The 16,807-nt window shown below is 51.5% G+C and overlaps 9 protein-coding genes across 9 annotated transcripts; 6 read left to right on the forward strand and 3 right to left on the reverse strand.

Moving 5' to 3' along the window:
* Positions 1 to 512: 512 nt before the first annotated feature.
* Positions 513 to 2,212, forward strand: SNOG_13980 (hypothetical protein). Its single transcript, XM_001804128.1, has 4 exons — positions 513 to 790; positions 850 to 964; positions 1,015 to 1,290; positions 1,348 to 2,212. The coding sequence occupies exons 1-4, from the start codon at positions 779 to 781 to the stop codon at positions 1,581 to 1,583; spliced, it is 639 nt and encodes a 212-aa protein (XP_001804180.1). The 5' UTR covers positions 513 to 778; the 3' UTR covers positions 1,584 to 2,212.
* A 909-nt stretch (positions 2,213 to 3,121) lies between these two features.
* SNOG_13981 (hypothetical protein) lies at positions 3,122 to 3,701 on the forward strand (the record flags this gene model as incomplete). Its single annotated transcript, XM_001804129.1, has 2 exons — positions 3,122 to 3,169; positions 3,630 to 3,701. 2 exons carry the CDS (start codon positions 3,122 to 3,124, stop codon positions 3,699 to 3,701), a joined length of 120 nt encoding a protein of 39 aa, XP_001804181.1.
* A 3,506-nt stretch (positions 3,702 to 7,207) lies between these two features.
* SNOG_13982 (hypothetical protein) lies at positions 7,208 to 7,540 on the reverse strand (the record flags this gene model as incomplete). Its single annotated transcript, XM_001804130.1, has 2 exons — positions 7,208 to 7,354; positions 7,514 to 7,540. 2 exons carry the CDS (start codon positions 7,538 to 7,540, stop codon positions 7,208 to 7,210), a joined length of 174 nt encoding a protein of 57 aa, XP_001804182.1.
* Positions 7,541 to 7,698: 158 nt separating this feature from the next.
* Positions 7,699 to 8,689, forward strand: SNOG_13983 (hypothetical protein; the record flags this gene model as incomplete). The annotated part of the gene is made up of 2 exons (XM_001804131.1): positions 7,699 to 8,262; positions 8,318 to 8,689. The coding sequence occupies 2 exons, from the start codon at positions 7,699 to 7,701 to the stop codon at positions 8,687 to 8,689; spliced, it is 936 nt and encodes a 311-aa protein (XP_001804183.1).
* Positions 8,690 to 9,724: 1,035 nt separating this feature from the next.
* Positions 9,725 to 11,046, forward strand: SNOG_13984 (hypothetical protein; the record flags this gene model as incomplete). Its single annotated transcript, XM_001804132.1, has 4 exons — positions 9,725 to 9,850; positions 9,905 to 10,037; positions 10,089 to 10,557; positions 10,608 to 11,046. The coding sequence occupies 4 exons, from the start codon at positions 9,725 to 9,727 to the stop codon at positions 11,044 to 11,046; spliced, it is 1,167 nt and encodes a 388-aa protein (XP_001804184.1).
* A 656-nt stretch (positions 11,047 to 11,702) lies between these two features.
* On the reverse strand, positions 11,703 to 12,378 carry SNOG_13985 (hypothetical protein; the record flags this gene model as incomplete). The annotated part of the gene is made up of 2 exons (XM_001804133.1): positions 11,703 to 12,260; positions 12,343 to 12,378. 2 exons carry the CDS (start codon positions 12,376 to 12,378, stop codon positions 11,703 to 11,705), a joined length of 594 nt encoding a protein of 197 aa, XP_001804185.1.
* A 1,685-nt stretch (positions 12,379 to 14,063) lies between these two features.
* On the reverse strand, positions 14,064 to 15,630 carry SNOG_13986 (hypothetical protein; the record flags this gene model as incomplete). The annotated part of the gene is made up of 5 exons (XM_001804134.1): positions 14,064 to 14,994; positions 15,043 to 15,223; positions 15,274 to 15,364; positions 15,419 to 15,542; positions 15,602 to 15,630. 5 exons carry the CDS (start codon positions 15,628 to 15,630, stop codon positions 14,064 to 14,066), a joined length of 1,356 nt encoding a protein of 451 aa, XP_001804186.1.
* A 1-nt stretch (position 15,631) lies between these two features.
* SNOG_13987 (hypothetical protein) lies at positions 15,632 to 15,979 on the forward strand (the record flags this gene model as incomplete). The annotated part of the gene is made up of 2 exons (XM_001804135.1): positions 15,632 to 15,680; positions 15,876 to 15,979. The coding sequence occupies 2 exons, from the start codon at positions 15,632 to 15,634 to the stop codon at positions 15,977 to 15,979; spliced, it is 153 nt and encodes a 50-aa protein (XP_001804187.1).
* A 271-nt stretch (positions 15,980 to 16,250) lies between these two features.
* SNOG_13988 (hypothetical protein) lies at positions 16,251 to 16,601 on the forward strand (the record flags this gene model as incomplete). The annotated part of the gene is made up of 1 exon (XM_001804136.1): positions 16,251 to 16,601. The coding sequence occupies one exon, from the start codon at positions 16,251 to 16,253 to the stop codon at positions 16,599 to 16,601; it is 351 nt and encodes a 116-aa protein (XP_001804188.1).
* Between the last annotated feature and the right edge of the window lie 206 nt (positions 16,602 to 16,807).

The raw sequence follows: 16,807 nt of genomic DNA on the forward strand, positions 1-16,807 counted from the left end.
CGGGGCAGCATGGAGCATGGCGCATGGGTCGCAGAGGACATCCAGGACTGCCAGGACCATGTGTGCGTGCCTTGGCCGCTTTACCCGGGCAAGGTTACGGCTGCTGGCCTCTCTCACGCTGGCGGCCATGGTGTTGGCTGGCCCGGCACGCGAATTGCTGCGGGCACGCTCCTAGGCACATGTAGGGTCTGGGAGGTGGTGTTGCTAGCAGCGCCAGGCATGCATTCACACTTCACCGCAGGCCCGTTCGTGCATCGGCCCAAGGGTTGGCCTGTAGCGCACGTCTAGGATGGGATAGGCAGTCAGAACGAACGGTGGGGATCCCTTTTCGTGAGTCGTGGGCGTCTTCTGCACAGAGCGCCTAGGTCGCAGATGGAGGCGCGCCGAATCAGCGCGCACGTTAGCCCATAGCCCAGACAGGGCCCCAGACAAGCTACCGTCGTTTTTGCTGCAGCCGAACAGTGACCTGCTCAGTGCTCCCGTTTCCTTGCCAGTTCAACATCTCGACCGCTCCCTGCTGCTGCACTCTCCCTTCATCTGCACGCCAGCGCTGCCATCCCCACCGCACTCGTTGACCTGCCGGCACCACCCAATTGCGCATTCTGCCTGTTGCGCCCCGTAAGCTGCCGCCTCGCCTCCCTTGATCGTCGAACGGTCGACTCGCCCTCCCGCCTCCCCAATTGTGCCCAGACCCGCGTCTAGCTTCCTCGCACCGCGACGAGCCCACCAGCAACATCCGCACAGGGTCCTCTCTCACACAACACACACACATCACACAATGGCATCAAAGGTGCGCGCCTCTCGCTCTCCGTGTCCCCCGTGCCGCAACACCTGCTGACATGCGCGCAGTTTCTCCGAGAATACAAGCTGGTGGTAGTAGGCGGCGGTGGTGTCGGAAAGTCGTGCCTGACCATCCAGCTGATCCAGAGCCACTTTGTCGACGAATATGACCCGACCATTGAGGGTGAGTGATGCCGCCGAACGTGGACCGACCCCCGAACTAACTCCCCGCAGACTCGTACCGCAAGCAGTGTGTCATCGACGACGAGGTTGCGCTGCTCGACGTGCTCGACACAGCCGGCCAGGAGGAGTACTCGGCGATGCGGGAGCAGTACATGCGCACAGGCGAGGGCTTCCTGCTCGTCTACTCGATAACCGACCGTCAGAGCTTCGAGGAGATCATGACCTTCCAGCAGCAAATCCTGAGAGTAAAGGACAAGGACTACTTTCCCATGATTGTCGTCGGCAACAAGTGCGATCTCGACGGCGAGAGGCAAGTCTCAACACAAGGTACGTCAATCTCTCATCCCTGACCGCCGCCCCGGCAGACGCTAACCTCGTCCACAGAGGGCCAGACGCTGGCCAACAACTTTGGCTGCAAATTCATCGAGACGTCGGCAAAATCGCGCATCAACGTCGACAACGCCTTCTACGACATTGTACGAGAGATCCGCAGATACAACAAGGAGATGTCATCATACACTGGCGCCCCCTCGGGCGGCCATGGCTCCAACGGCATCCAGAAGATGGGCATCGAGGACGATTCAGAGAAGAAGGGCTGCTGTGGCTGCGTAGTAATGTAAGGAGACGGATAATCATGTTGTTGTTGCTGCTGCTGCTGTCGCGCGCACAAAGAGAGAGAAGAGAAGCGTACCACACCACACCCACCACCCGCTTCCCCCGCCCTGGCCATAGGCGGCAGAGGAAGAGCCTGCGATACCATTAGCACGTACTGTCAGTTTAACTTGGTCCTTTACGGGGGATTCTCCGCTCCTTTTCACTTCGACACTTTCGCTGTTTCCTAGGGTTCACTTTTTGGGGGGCTCGGTGTTGATCAACGGTATCCCTGACTCAAATTCTGCTGGCGCGCCCTCTCAACGGAAACGCCCCTTCGATTCCACCCTATTGCTGCTGTGGTCTCGAGAAACGTTTCTCTTCTTTCCCCCCAAATATCACGGTGGCGCTTGTTCGCTCATAGAAGACCTCTCTCTCTTATGGCATTTATTGGTACATTTTGTTGTTGGTTTGTAGGTCCTACGTATGCGCCATGTCATAAGATGAAAGGCCAAGGCATGGCAATTGAGGATTCGGTGGAAATGTCCAAAAGATCTCTTTATCTATTATCTCTCATACCTACCATCTCCTTCTACTGATTCTGAATTTACACCAGTTCTTTTAACTTCTATGGACATAATTCATCTCTGCTTTTTACTTGACTTCACTTCCGCCTTGCACAGATGCAACACACGCACGCTCATACATGCACTTTTCTTACCCACGCCAATCACATCTTCTCATATCAATTACCCACCTGATCACGACATCTCCTCCGCCCCGCACCACACGCACCAAAACACACATGCAACCGATAGATAGCATAGCGGCATATACCTCCCCACCCCCCTCCCTTACCAGCTCGCTTCCCAGTCGGCTCCCGGAGCAATGCCGACGCTTTTCTCACCGGCGCCACGCGATTGGACAGGGATTCCGCGCTAGTCGGTTTCACACATGAGGGGGCAGGGACGATCACAACGTGAAGGACATGGATGGGGAGAGCGGTGGGAATGTCGGGAGTAGGGGGGGAGGGGAAGGGGAACGTGAGGTGTGCAATGGGTTTTAGAAGGACGAGGATGATTCGGGGGATTCGGGTACACTTGCCATGTGTGTAGGTATAGGTTGGGATTAGGGAAAGTCTCACGGGAACTTTGCATTTTGCATTTTTTTTTGTACGTCGTCTTTTGCTATTTGTTTCACGTTGCAATTGACTACACGCATTCATGTCCACCTCCACCACCACCACCACCACAGCAACAGGCACGCAGACCTATCATCTTTGCTCACCTCGCGCAAAAAAAAGCCTTTATCGATAAAACTAGAAACCCTTGCTCGCTCCGACGAAACTCTTTTTCCACGTTTCGCTTGCGACGGCCCGATATGACTTACATACATGCCCTGGTCGTCGCGAACTCTGCTTGTATTCATCCGCGCGATCGGCGGTATGGGAAGTCTGGTGAGTGGCGCGATACGGGCGTATGGGCGGGTGACTTCGCTTTGGCGGAGCTGCTGTTCATGTGGGAAGGGAAGGGGGAAGGAGTACCGAATGGAGGGAGGGATGGGGGGAATGGATGGATGGATGGATGGATGGATACTTCCTGAGATACTTGGACAGGTAAGCCGGGCTAGGCATGGTAGGTCTGAGTAGTATAGATCCATGAGCCGTCAGAGAGCATTCTCAACTTCTTTTAGTCGTTCGACTTGCTCTTTGGCTCTCACGCTTTTAGTCTTGTATCAGAGTCGAGTAAATTATTCTCAAAGTGTAATGTATGTATGTATGGTTACATCCGGGATTTGTGCCCATGTCAGAGAGACCGAAAGCGGGGTTTTCACAACATGCACATTTTCGATACAACCTTCTGAAGCAGCTCTGTCGTCATTCGCGTGCATTTACACAGTATCATGGTGCTATCGGGAAGAAACAAATCTCGTCCAGCTCCACATAGCCGGTCGGAAACAAGGGATGGGGTTCTACAGCTACGCCTCAATATCATCTCTTGGACTCGTGGGAGACGCAGGTACCATCAACCGGATCCACGGCGAGAAGGAGCCGCTGAGTGGGGAATGTGCTACAGCCTTATGGTATTGGCATATTGCGGCGCGGCGCGGGTGGTGTAAGCGAGCGAGGAATGGGGTTTGCGGCGTAGTGCTTGGTAGATCAGGGCTTGGATAGTTTTGATTGGAATTAAGGAGAGAGATTTAGAGATAGTGTGTGTGTGTGTGTGTGTGTGTGTGTGTGTGTGTGTGATTGACATGTCGTGGACTGGCTACCATTAGAGTAGAGTAAAACTTCTTAGACGAACTACAAGGGCACTTTGTCCGGTGGAAAAAGATTCGTACAACACTCTGATGACACCGGCCGGGCTGCCGTACCTAGTACGGCGGCGATGGTCTGGCTCCAAATTTGCACTAAGCCGTGTCATGTTTGGGTCAGGCTGGGCCGAACCTGAGACCGATCTGATTCTACTCCGCAGCGGAGTGGTGGTCACTGACAAGGAATGTTGGCATGTCCAGAGATCCCTTAGGGAGTCTGATTGCGAAAGATCCGTGTTCGAGTCACGGAGTGCCTGGTTCCTTGTTTTTGCTGAGCTGGATAACATGGCGCGAGGTGAACCAACCAATTTGACGAGGTGTTCTTACGTCCCAGTCGTAGATACCTATGTCCGATCATCATGTGGATCATTATGTTGAGCACAATGCACCAGTTCTGGACATTTTGTACGGGAGGGACATTGAGCTCAATCGTAGGATGTTCGCCAAAGATGCAAGATGCCAGCCTGCAGGTACTTACTCGCGCCAATGATGGGTCAGTAGCTTATATCTGAAGGACATGCCCTGCGTCGATCTTGCCTATCCGGACGTCTTTAACGCTCGCCCTCAACCCTTCAACTTGATTAAAAATTCAGGAGTTTTTAACTTATGGGTGCTTGGTCTAGTGGAAAAACGCTCGCAGCGTGAACTTGTGCTTGACTGGAGGCTTGGAACTAGACTGTACCAAAAATATTCTCTGGGTCGTACACGGTTCCTTGATGTCTGTAGCAGACTTCAATGCTCTTGCGAGCAACCTGCGCTTCATTTGTAGAGCACCCGCTGACTCAATGATTCTGTTTTGCCTGTGCACTCCTTTTGCTGCATGAGATTGCCCGTCAATATCCACTCTTGAGTTTACGCGTGACTTCTGCATATATGTAGGAATGATCCTCAAGTCTCTCATCAATCATCAACAAGACATCTCGGATCCTTGGTCTAGCGGTAAGACGCTCGCAGCCAGTCAATGGGCAGAGTGGCCGCTGGGTCCGGGTACTTAACCGTGCCTGAGGTCTCCGTCCACACTGAAAGGTGTGCGATTCACGAGACAGCCATGTGTGGCAGCGCGACTGAGCTCCGACCTCCGGGTATGGTAGCTGGTGTCTGTATCAGACTCCCACGAAGGCAACTTGCGAGAGACCTACGTTCGATTCGTAGAGGATTCAGCTTTGGTTAGATCAATGATGGCTGCTTTTTGTTCGTTCCTTTGATCTTGAACAGTGTATGAGTTGCAACGATATACTCCTGTTCGGATAAGTAAATGAATAGATGTATGCATATAGTCAATGAGCCACCCCAAGAATGGATAGTGCTTCTCGATGTCTTTTGTATCCCTGTCCACGTCCGCTCTATACTCAGGCTTGCCTATTGTCCAGCATCCCACAACAGGATGAGGACAATGGAAGAAAACGCTCGTACCAAGGAACAGACGTGAACCTCCGCCCGGCCTTCAAAACAGCTTTCGACCTGTTTCTTTATGAAGTGCTAATTCCTGTTGTTTTGCGTCCGAGCATCAGCTGCGCTGAAGGAGACGATGCCTTGCACAAATTACTCCAGATCAACGTGTTGGGGATATTGAATGCGAACATCGAGTTCTGACGTTGTACTGAACAGGTTCGCAACTCATACGTCAACGGCCAGGCTGCGTCAACGCTTAGCATCGTCAACATGGGCTCTATGGCCTCGGTTAAAGTACTATTCCATTTGTAGGGACACCTTGGGAAAGACTGGGAGTCCCCGAAAATTTGCAATCGAGGTCTGCGGGTGCTTAGATACTTTTGTATTGCACAAGAGAAAGTGATATTTGAAGAGCTCGTTCATTCAGCAATCTCCTCACATCACCCCCAGTGGCCAAAATGGCAGAATTCTCAGGTCCCAACATCAATCTCGGCCCAAGCCTTCGCCCAGAGACCTATGCGGATATCAGAATCTTTGCTCTTGATATCTTTTCCTATATCCCTCGCTTGTTCTCGTCACGTAACCGCGTTTAAGCACCACTTCTACTGTCTGGGATTAACAAGAAGTCATAGACACAAAAATAGACCACTAAATGTAGAAGCATCATACAGGCGTACTGCTAACGGTTCTAACAACGTGTACCAAAAGACAGCGCTGAATTGATTGTTCTGAATCATCGATATTTGAAAGAGTTCATGAGGCTTCCAGATGATGTGCTGAGCATAAAAGAGGCCATGGAACCAAAACCTGTCGCTCATGATGCATTTCCCACCACTCCACATGTCTTAACCCAACATGCGCTCCGCTCCGGTCTTACCTTAGGACCCCCGCGCTTGATGCTGTCAGAACGCAGGTCTGCACCTACTGTGCCAGCATGCCAAAAAGGTAACAATGATCGATGAACATCGACCATGTGTGCAGAATAGTGTATATCATCAGTCAGCCTGACAGATGTCATATATTGCATCGGAAGCAACTTATGTCTTGAAGCAGAACTTGCCTCAAGATCTGAACAACTAGGTGCAAGTTGCTGCTTCCCAGTCGATCCTAAAGATAACCACCTCATGAGCGGTGTGGCAAAGAGGAGCTCCGATCTTCGAAAGGATTTTGAAGCGCATTTCGATCTCCAGCTTGAGAATACAATACGGCATCAGCACTGACACACGTACTTGGTGATCTGGCTAGCCATTCCGATCATGTCCAAACCTTAAGAGCCGAGATAAAGTAGTGTTACAGGAGAATGGAGGATACAATAAAGAGTGTATGGCGAGAATGATTAAGACCGACAGTTTTGTCAAAGGATCGCAGCATTTACACTCACCAAGTGTCACTACCTTCTGATGTCGCGTCACGAAGCGTTTCACCCTGCCAGAAACTTCAGTAACATCGAAAGGAGTCGTGATCGAGGTAGATGGCTCAGTTTGCTACCTAGACTTCAGATTCTGGGATAACCTACACAACTTTGATGGCCCCCGCTTCTTCCGACTCCGTGAGAAGACTCAAAAGAAGGGTAGTCATTGGTGTGCTTCATTTAATATAGACTGGGTTATCTGAGTTCAAGGAAATCTTGCTTTTCCAGGTGAGTTCTGACAGAGTCCAATCTTCATAGCCAAGCTAAGTTGTCTACAGGACGGTTCTTTGCTGCGAACGAGATTAAAACTATCCTAGGGATGTTTGCTTTGAATGATGAGACCGAACTATTGCCAGGAACAGAAATACCTCAAGATATTACTCTCAGAGCTTTCGTAAGTAAGACCTATGTGTTTAAGTTATATATGCTAACTCTGCTTCTAGATTAGCCCTCACTCTCCAGCCAAGGTTCTAGTAAGACGTATCTAGAGGTAGTGTAGCAAGTTCCGCAAAGATAACCACATATCTTACTGAGATATCACGTAGAGTCTTTCTGATTGTAACATATCGCCTGGAGTTCAAGAAGACTTTCGAAGCACATTGGCAGGTCTTCTTCGTCGAGTCGATGGAGTTCTGGGAGAAGAAGTTGTGACCATACCTCAGGTGTACCAGCGTGTAAGATTAACTATTTACTGTTGATGCAAATATTATTGATCTCAACATTTTGCACAAAGTAAGTGGTAAATGTAAGAAGAGAGTTGCACGAGTCTTGGTCCCTAATCCCGTTTCCCATGCTGAACCTTGCCGTCAGACTGACCATATAGCACTGAATCAATCGACTGACTGAGATAGGCATGCCGGTCAAAGACATGCCGGCCAAAGGTAGTGGTGATGATTCCTGGGCTGTTGGATGTTGGAACTTGAAAGTGTCGACCAATCAGGCGCGTGGCATAGACCCACTTCTCAGTTTTGCGCCTACCACAAAATTCCATCAATGCGCCTCATCATCTTTAGCGAAAAGCATCAACAATGGCGCTCAAGAAAGTATTGCTTGACAATTTCAGGCTCCCTGGCCATGCCGATGCGGTTCTTCATCTGGACGGCGCGCCCCTTTGCGTTGCTGATATCGAAGCGTTTGACAAAAATACCGACAGCAGCGAGCTGACTGCTGCCATTGGCATAGCTACCGTACTGCACAATTGGTGTCCAGACGCGCTGGCTGCATTTCTGGATCTAGATGCCTGGTTTTCTTTCACATGGTCTCTCGCCATACAACAAGGCGAAGCAGATGAGACGAACATTGAAATTGGCAGAATCGGCAATCAGCTAACGTTCGGTACGCTCGACAAGGACGGCGACAACTGGACGCTCATGCTCACTTACAACATCTCTTTAGAAGGTCCTGATCGAGGGGCGTGGGTACCAAACCCTAAGGAAAGCATGAAGGGCGATGATGACATTACAGACCCCAATGAAATCGACAAGCTGAGTCGTGCCTTTGCGAGAGACATTATACTAGAGAAGAGGTGGAATACTGGGAAGAAGCTACGACACAAATTCCACATCGAGTACGCGCCAATGGACGTTTGGGGCGTAAGCAATCTTCAATGCGCTGACCACATATGAGACAAGGACTGACTAATTGTAGGATGGCATACCAATGAATCCACATTGGCTCTACAAGTCGCTGAACCTATCTGAGTGCACCGTGTGCGGCAAAGAAGCAAGTCTAGGCTCACCACTCCAGCGATGCGGTCGATGCGGCACGGCGACATACTGCTCGAGCGAATGCCAGCGCAATGATTGGGCAGTGCACAAGCATATATGCAGCCTGGGTTTGGAAGATCGAGGCCAAATGCTCGCGATCACGGAAAAGGGGGGTCTGATCAACTGGGATCCCGATCGAACATACGCCTCAGCAGACAGCAAAGAAGAGTCGAAGAATTCTAATTTCGCGGAGCCACAACTTAAGCGTTGCAAGCATTCCACAGGAAACTTCGTCAAAAAAGAGGCAGAATGAAAGTTTACCTCTTAAGGAGGTGTACTAGGCTAGACAAAACCTATTCAGGGTCGCGAGACAGCAGTCGTCCCGCGCCGAGGCACAGACCTCTCACTCAATTACATCCGGGGTAGCATTCCGGGAGAGGTTCCCCGTCTATGAGGCTGGACAAGCTGGTAAATTACAGGCATCCTCGAGTCAAGTACAGGAGCGCGAACACTTTACGACGTCACAATCGATGGCTTCCTGTGGTTCCAGCCCCAACGCAGTGCGTCTGCATCCCCCTCAAGCGATTCTTTTTACACTAGCTGCAGCAGTAGGGCGTATTTGCCTTGATCTGAGGTTGTCCCACTGACTCCTTCGGCTGCGAGCTGCCACCCGTCGCTCACCCTACCTAACCTTGCCAGACCTTGCCAGACCTTGCCAGACCTTGCCAGACCTTAGCGTGATCGCAGGCGATCTCCATGTGCAGTTTCTAGACTCGCTGTGACACCATCGCGTAGTCTACCTATATCAAAAGCAAGATCAAAACTGGTTCTTGAGAAGGTTTGGCCAGGTGTTTGATCGTCTTCTTTGTTGTAAAATGAGCTTTTCCCGAAAGGGCATGACAGATGTCTGATCAATCCAATCAAACAGCTTTGACAAATTGGTCGCGGCTCAACCAGTTCTCGCTTTTCGACGATCCGTAGCATAGAGTTTGTGGTGAGTGTCGCACCAACCACCAACGAACCTAGCGCAGCCCTGGCGCCGATCACCACCGTGTTGGAAGTCCACTTTTCTGGTAGCGGACCGATTGCCGACTGGCTTGATAGGCTCGTCTCGACGATCAGTCCGGAAGTCCAGCGTCTGGAAAGGAACGCCTTCTGGAGAGACTTGCGCAACTGCCCGCAAACAACGTTCTATCGATCGTCGCGCCGGTGCCTTAACCATGTTCGAGCCATTAGTAGGAGCTTGTCAAAAGTCCTTGATGTCCACTGCGTCAGCAAGTTGCCTTGCGACTTCTCCAACGCTGCACTCCTCGACTGCGCAAGTCAACTTGGTGAAGTTGCCTTGACCATGGCTGCCGGACAGGAGTTCATCCCGTTCATGCTGGAGATGTTCAAGAACCCACCGGATCGCAATGCACCCTTACCGCTGGGAAATCGACCCTCCACAGTTTACGGGGTCACGATGCCGTTCCACGTAAGCACGCGCGACCGTTCTGCATTGTGATCATCAGACAACTCACAGAAGCAGGTTCTAAGTCTACTTGCTGTGATCTTCCGACTCCACATACGCTTTCGAGTCGTCCGCGAGCCTGGTCTTGACGACTTATGGATTGTTGTTGCTGCTATAATGAAACTCGTCGGCCTGGCTGCTTTCTTTGGAGGTCCTTTAGCTCCAAGCATCACGATCGTAACTGTTGCTAACATCGTGTTAGGTCTTGATGAAGGCATCGGAAAACACATCATCTTCCATCTCGATATTCTCCAGAAGACTATGATCTGGTTCTATATTGCGAACTCCGCATATGTCACGGCGGCGGTGTGTGTTAAGCTTTCTCTGTTGAGCCAGTATCTACGAATCTTTCGAGATGGCTATCGCCGGCGAATTTCACTGGTATTGATGATATTGGTCTCCGTATGGGGCGCCGTTTTTATCTTCATGGCGTGGTTCCCTTGCTTTCCGGTTTCGGGATACTGGGACAAAAGCATGTCGCCGCCAGCAAAATGCTATGGCTTTGGCTACAGGACATTGCCAGAGGCGAAGAACACCTTGTTCGCCTTCTCTGGATCAAATATGATCTTTGACGTGGCAGTCTTCCTCGTGCCACTGACGGAATACTTCAGGCCTGGTTTGAAAAGAAAGCAGATTTTAGCCATGACAGGCCTCTTCGCCTTTGGTTCAATGTAGGTATTCCAGAAGCTTCGATCCTGATGTCCTCGGCTAATCATTGCAGTGTTCTCTTGTTTGCGATCCTTCGTCTATGGAGTGGCCTCAAGTACAACAACACTCTCGTGATGTACGACTTCACATGGTGGATATCAGAAGTCCTCATCTTTTCGTGCCTAGAGATCGACTTTGCAATCATGTGTGCCTCGATGCCCATCTTCTGGCCCAGTGTCAAAGCCGCATGGACCAGGATATATGTCACGCAGGAAGTGACTGTCGTCCACGACCGACGCTCACACTTCATCGATCCCAGAACGGTACAGATGGAGCTGAGCCAACGAAAGAGTCATGAAAGCACATGCAGCTTAACGAAGACTACAATGCAGGAAGCGTCGGACGAAGGGCCGTTCTATACAAGCTTTGACCCGGAGACTGGGCGAGGTCCGGGATCCGGGATCGCGCAGGTCGAGGTGCAGCCAAGTGAACAACCTGTTCGCTGGTTATAGCTATGCTGGTCGTATTAATTCATCGTTCATCGCTTCCTGTTCAAGGACCTCCTGAGCCATCAAAATTCAAAATAATCCAGTTGAGCCTTGAGAGCCACAAATGACGTGTACATTTGTGTGAAGAGTCCAGCTAGCGCACAGTGCCAAAATGACATGGGTTGTTTGTTGTTGTATGCACAGGGTTCTTCGTGTTGGCCATGTTGATGGAGCTAATCTTCGCCCCTACCAAGGTAAGCTTCGCATATTACGTTCCTTGCGCCGATGTCTGCACTCAGCCACAATATTACCCCCGCGATGGCGATTTTTGCATACAAGCCACGGCCACTACAAAGACGTGTCCGTATTCTGACAGTTTTGCGGGAATAGTCAAAAGATAGATCGTTTCAATGTACAATACAGCACACTGCCATCGATGATAAATACTTATATACATGAGTAAACCTTTCCGACTCCGAAGCTCGTCTGTTTGAAAGGCAGAAATTTCACCTGTTTTCATTATAATTCTGAATCGTCGTCTCTAGTCCGTGTAAATGGACTCTTTAGTTACTGCCAATTGTAAAAGCTGAGAAGACTGACATCAATTGATGTTGCCGCAACGAAATTCGACTCTTTACGCTATGCGTTACTTCGCAAAGGCGGAGTGACTTACATAGAAGCTATAGAGAAGCTTTCTCTCTCTCCTCCTTCTCAGCAATGTCTTTGAGATCCTTAGCCCAGGTATTGATTCCGCTTGCGACGGCCCTCCCAGCTAAAAGCTTAACAAAATACGCAAGGACACCATCCATGTCTTCACCCGTCCTGTACACACATCCACCTCCTTCTGTCTCCTCAACCTCATTCCATCTCACCGTCTTCAAAAGAAAATCAGGATATCCCTGAGCACTCCAACATATCTTCCAGGCCCTCTTTTCCTGCTCTGCAACTGGCGTTTCAAACGCTGTGACCTCCATGACCCTCAGTGTTATCTTTCCCCCCATCTTGACGTGGAATTGGCGCCGCTGGCCGATGCTCCAGACTTCTTGATCAGATGAAGTATGGCTATCCAACACATCTACATGATCGGCTTTGGGAACAAAAGTATTCCACGAAGGCCATGTCGACGTGTCGCAAAGCTTTTGCCACACGTTTTCTGCAGGAGCTTTGATGGTGATGGGACCAGAAGAGGCCGAAAACACAGGCATGATCGTTGACACCGAGTGAAAAAGGTTGAGAATCTGAAACAAGATTGTGAGGCCGCTTCAGTAGGGAGAATAACTTAGGATCACCAGCAAAGTCTCTGGGCTATGCCGTGCTTACTGTGTGTAAGGCGCTACGGCCAAACTGCGGGGGCATTTCGGCAATCAGTCGCTATTGCCGTGGATTCCGCGTGTCCCGCAACTCATCGTCAACTTTGACCAGAAAGATGATCCTCCCCGCTCTTTAAGACCAGGAAGCGTCCACGGGTGCTATTCTTGAACACATCTATCACTCGCGGCACTGAACAAGCAATATCTACAGTCCTTTATTCGACAGCAACATTTTCAATCGTGCGGCGAGACACACCTGTAGCATTATGAACATTTGAAAATCAGCTATGATATGATGTTGTGCTGATATCGAATCTTCCTTGGCAAGACTACAAACTACGTAAAAATGCTCGCAAGTATCATGCTTCATATTCTGATTGTTCCATCATTGTCCTGTTCCTTCAATATCTCGCTCCACTTTAGCATCTGCCTCTCCCTCTTCTTCTGTTTCGCACATTCCACCAGCTCAGCAAACAACTTTGAAATGGTGCTACCATGTATCTCGTCACTGGCAAACATACAGCGTGGTTGAATACCGCCACAAACGGACACAAAGCAGCACAAGCTCGACGAAACTTCGCCTCGACGATATCCCCACCATGGTCGATGTCCGGTCCCGAACTGCCTCAATTCAGGTAGAATTACCTGGACGGATACCACTGATAACAACAGGGCGCTTGGTCCAGTGGCAAGACGCGCACACTCAACCATGCGAGCCGCCACTCAACTCTGCCATTGCCGTGGCTCTTGGGGGCGATGCTTAACCGCATCTCGCGACTTCGATCAATCTGTAGCAGATTGACAAAAAGCACTGGCGAGCAGTGGCTTGTCAGAGACCCGTGTTCGGTTCGCGGAGTGCCTGTTATTTTTCCTTGGAGGAGATGAGTGTATCATTCCTCAAAGAGATGATGATGATGCCATAGTAAAACGTAGAGGACGTTCTCATCTTTACATTTCGTTCCTATTTGAGTTTTTTCTTCTGATGTGCATTCCCTAGGTGTAAAGTTTGGCTCTCTCACTTCCTCCACTTTTTCTCTTTCACCTCCCTTATTCCACACCCAACCCCAACACTTCTCCACCCCTCCTCCTCCTCCCCTCCTCCTCCCATCCCACCTATCACACTACATATTCCTCCTCAATCTCCACACTCCCATCAAACAACCACATCTTGAGCCCGTAGTCTAGTGGTAAGACGCCCTCGACAAAATAAACAGTACCACTTCGGCCAGCCCAGGTCAGCCCCAGACCAGGCCGATCCCGGGCCATGGGCAACAACAGCAAGCAAAACAGCAGCAGCCAGCGCCCTGGCCGTCTTGAACTGTGTGTCTGAGGGAGAGCTGTGTTCGAATCACAGCGGGCTCATTTTTCCATGTATTGTATTCTTCGGCGCTTTTTTTGGTTGCGTTGATGCCTTTTCACTGTTTTGTTCTTTCACTTTTTGCGGACAGTCCTTTTTCTAGCGACTTGTTTATGTAAGAGTGTTGAGTGATAGCCCAGGATGGCATTGCAAAACTTGATATTTAGTCGGGTATCCATAATACACACATCAACTCTGTCCCAGTATCTACGTCACAAGAAATACTCCACCGCCCTCGCATGCCAATCAGTCGCCGACTTGCTCCAATCCGTCGTCGCAAGCTCCCTCAACTTGCCATTCAGCGCCATCTCACTCAACGGCACCTCGCGCTTCGCCGCCACGAACCTATCCGCACAACTGTCAACTTCCGTGTCCTAGAGAAAGTAATCCGCCACGGGCTTCTTCGCCGGCATGCCCCGCGAGTCTTGCGGCGCGGCTTCGAATACCCTGTAGCGCCGACCGGGCCCGTCGAGGTTTCGTTGCTGATTGTCGCTGAGGACGGAGCTCATTCGTCGCTCGCCGTTGGGGCCTGCGTTGGAGCCGAGTACCCATCCTCCGCCGCCACCGCCTCTGTCGCCGTTTGTTCTCCGCTGGAAGCCAGCGTTTGAGCCGTCCTCGCCGATCTCGAGGATGGCCGCTACGTTTCCGCAGCGGTAGCAGTAGTTTGGCGCGGACCAGACTGTGACGATGGTCGAGTCGAACATCTCTTTGAAGCCCTCCATGACGAGCTGATGGGCGCGGGCGATGAGGCTGAGGTCGTTCTTGTGGTTGAAGGTTTTGACAATGTCGGCGCCGAACAGGAAGCCTGCGCCGCGTGGTGACAGGCCCCAACCGTCGATCTCGTCGGGGTCGGACCAGAGTAGGTCGCACATGGCGCCTTCGTGGGGCACTTCTTGTTTCCGGTCGAGGAGTCTGATCTTGTCGACTGAGTCGACGAGAGGTGATAGGCCGCCGTGTACGCAGAGGATGGCGCCTGTGTCGTTTCTCCTTGATCCGTTCGCGGAGGATGTTGCTCCTGTGCCTGCTGGACCGACCCGTGATGGCGAGGGTGCGACGGGCGACGATGAGCCCATGTTGGCACTCGCCTGTGAAGCGACGCTCGACTGCGAGTCTGAATTGCGTGCGTATCGATACATAATCTCGCCGTTGGCGTTGAGCGTTTCGATCTCGATATCTTGGTCGAGATCGGGCATGCTATCGAGGTTGCTATTCTCTGCGATGGGACCATCTGTGGGTTGGAGCGATGTCGCAGCGCCCTGTACGAGGGCGCCAAGGGCTAGGTAGTCAAACACTTCGCAGCAATATCTGCCAGAGTCAGCATGTGATCGAGTTCAGGCTTTGGGGCTAGCATACCTCCACACATTGACGCTTCCGTACTTGCGCAAGCATTCATCGTAGAAGCCATACACAGTCGTGATCTGCCGCGACTCGTGGTTGCCGCGAATCAGTGTGATGCGGTCGGGGTATCGTACTTTGAGGCAGAGAAGGAGGAGGAAGGACTCGAGCGAGTAGAAGCCGCGGTCCACGAAGTCGCCTGTGTAGTAATTAGCTTTCTGGCTGCGCGTGGAGGAGTAACCGCCATACCCATGAAGAGGTAGTTTGTATCTGGAACGTCACCACCGACGCGGAATAGCTCCATGAGGTCGTGGAATTGTCCGTGAATGTCACCGCATATCTAGATGATAGTGCGATTAGCTTTGGCATGGCATTCGCTTTGCAAGATGCATACCGTCACAGGCGCATCCACTCCCACCACATTGCCCTCCTCTATCAGCAGCTCGCGTGCCTTGTAGCATAGCTCTCGGACTTGGTTTTCGGGGATCGGACGACATGCTCGCAGCTGCTGTATGGCTCTGCAGTGCTGTCAGTCTGGTTCAATGTGCGATTGCCTCAAGAGGCTGTCTTTTCTTACTTGTCGAGATCGCTACCACCAATGCTCATGATGGCTGCTGTGCGCTTTGGACCCGCGCTGGGTTTTGCTGTGTGCGAAAGTGCAGTCTATCGTCGTATGCGCTACTGGCCCGGAGTTGGCTATCTGGATTATACGGTGGTGTGCGGCTCGATAATGCGGAGGCTGGTGGCGGGGATTGACGGCGCGTGGCTGCAGCTATGCTAAGGCGCAGGCTTCTTGGTGCGTTATGGAGGCAGCTTTATCGCGACTACGACTGGACTGCAAACTTGTGTAGAGCAGCTTTGCTATGGCGATGTCGGAAACTACATGCCATGTCGTATGCACATGTTCCGAGGCGGCGGGATCGTCAAAAGTCGCAGGGATCCGCCGTTGCGCTAAAGCTTGGAGCATTTCACTCCACCAAATGTTCATCACCACCGACAACCCCGCATTCCACCCTCTCCAGCGCTGCTAATCGTCTGAAGCACACCAATTGGCCCAGTATGCACACAGAGATGAGGCTCCGAAAGTCTACTAACAGCCTCAGCACCCGGTAATGCCGTCGCGATACCTTCAATAAATCTTCCACTCCCTCGAAATCGGGCACAAGATGCCGCCACATCTGCACCCGCGGTCGCGCATGACCACCTCGCTCTTTACCACGACCCTCATGGTCTCCTTCCTCGTAGTCGCGGCGCCACATCTCATACCATGTCCCGTCGACCCGCGGACGCTCTCCGCAGACTCCGCAGATCCCACCAACCCAAATAGGAGGCGGCGGAGACGGAAGGTGCCAGAAGAGGAGACGTGCAATGAAGCCATGGGCCAGGATCTTAGGAATAAGATGCTGTTGGACGAGAAGCTAGCACCAAAGCGCGAATGTCCTTTGCCGAAGCCAGGCGGGCTGATTGGCCAGGTGCTCGGCTTGAAGGAGGAGGGCGGCGACGTTGAGAGGATCTCGATCAAGACTCGGGTCGAGCAGGCGAGGATAGAGGCACAGTCGAAAGACGAGGACCAATAACAGCGACTCCTACTCACCGGATCCAAACGCCTTCAGACGTTATTAGACGTTCATTGAAGACGCTGTAGTATATTGTACATACCACCAACAGGCTATGTATTGCATCAAACGGAGAGGAATGTATATAATAGAACAAGAGAACTCTCAACACCTGCATTCATCACACGACCACAGCTTCTCTCTATATGGAGGCAGGCAGCGACCTA

This window comes from Parastagonospora nodorum (genome assembly GCF_000146915.1).
Source record: "Parastagonospora nodorum SN15 chromosome Unknown scaffold_29, whole genome shotgun sequence".
NCBI lineage: Eukaryota > Fungi > Ascomycota > Dothideomycetes > Pleosporales > Phaeosphaeriaceae > Parastagonospora > Parastagonospora nodorum.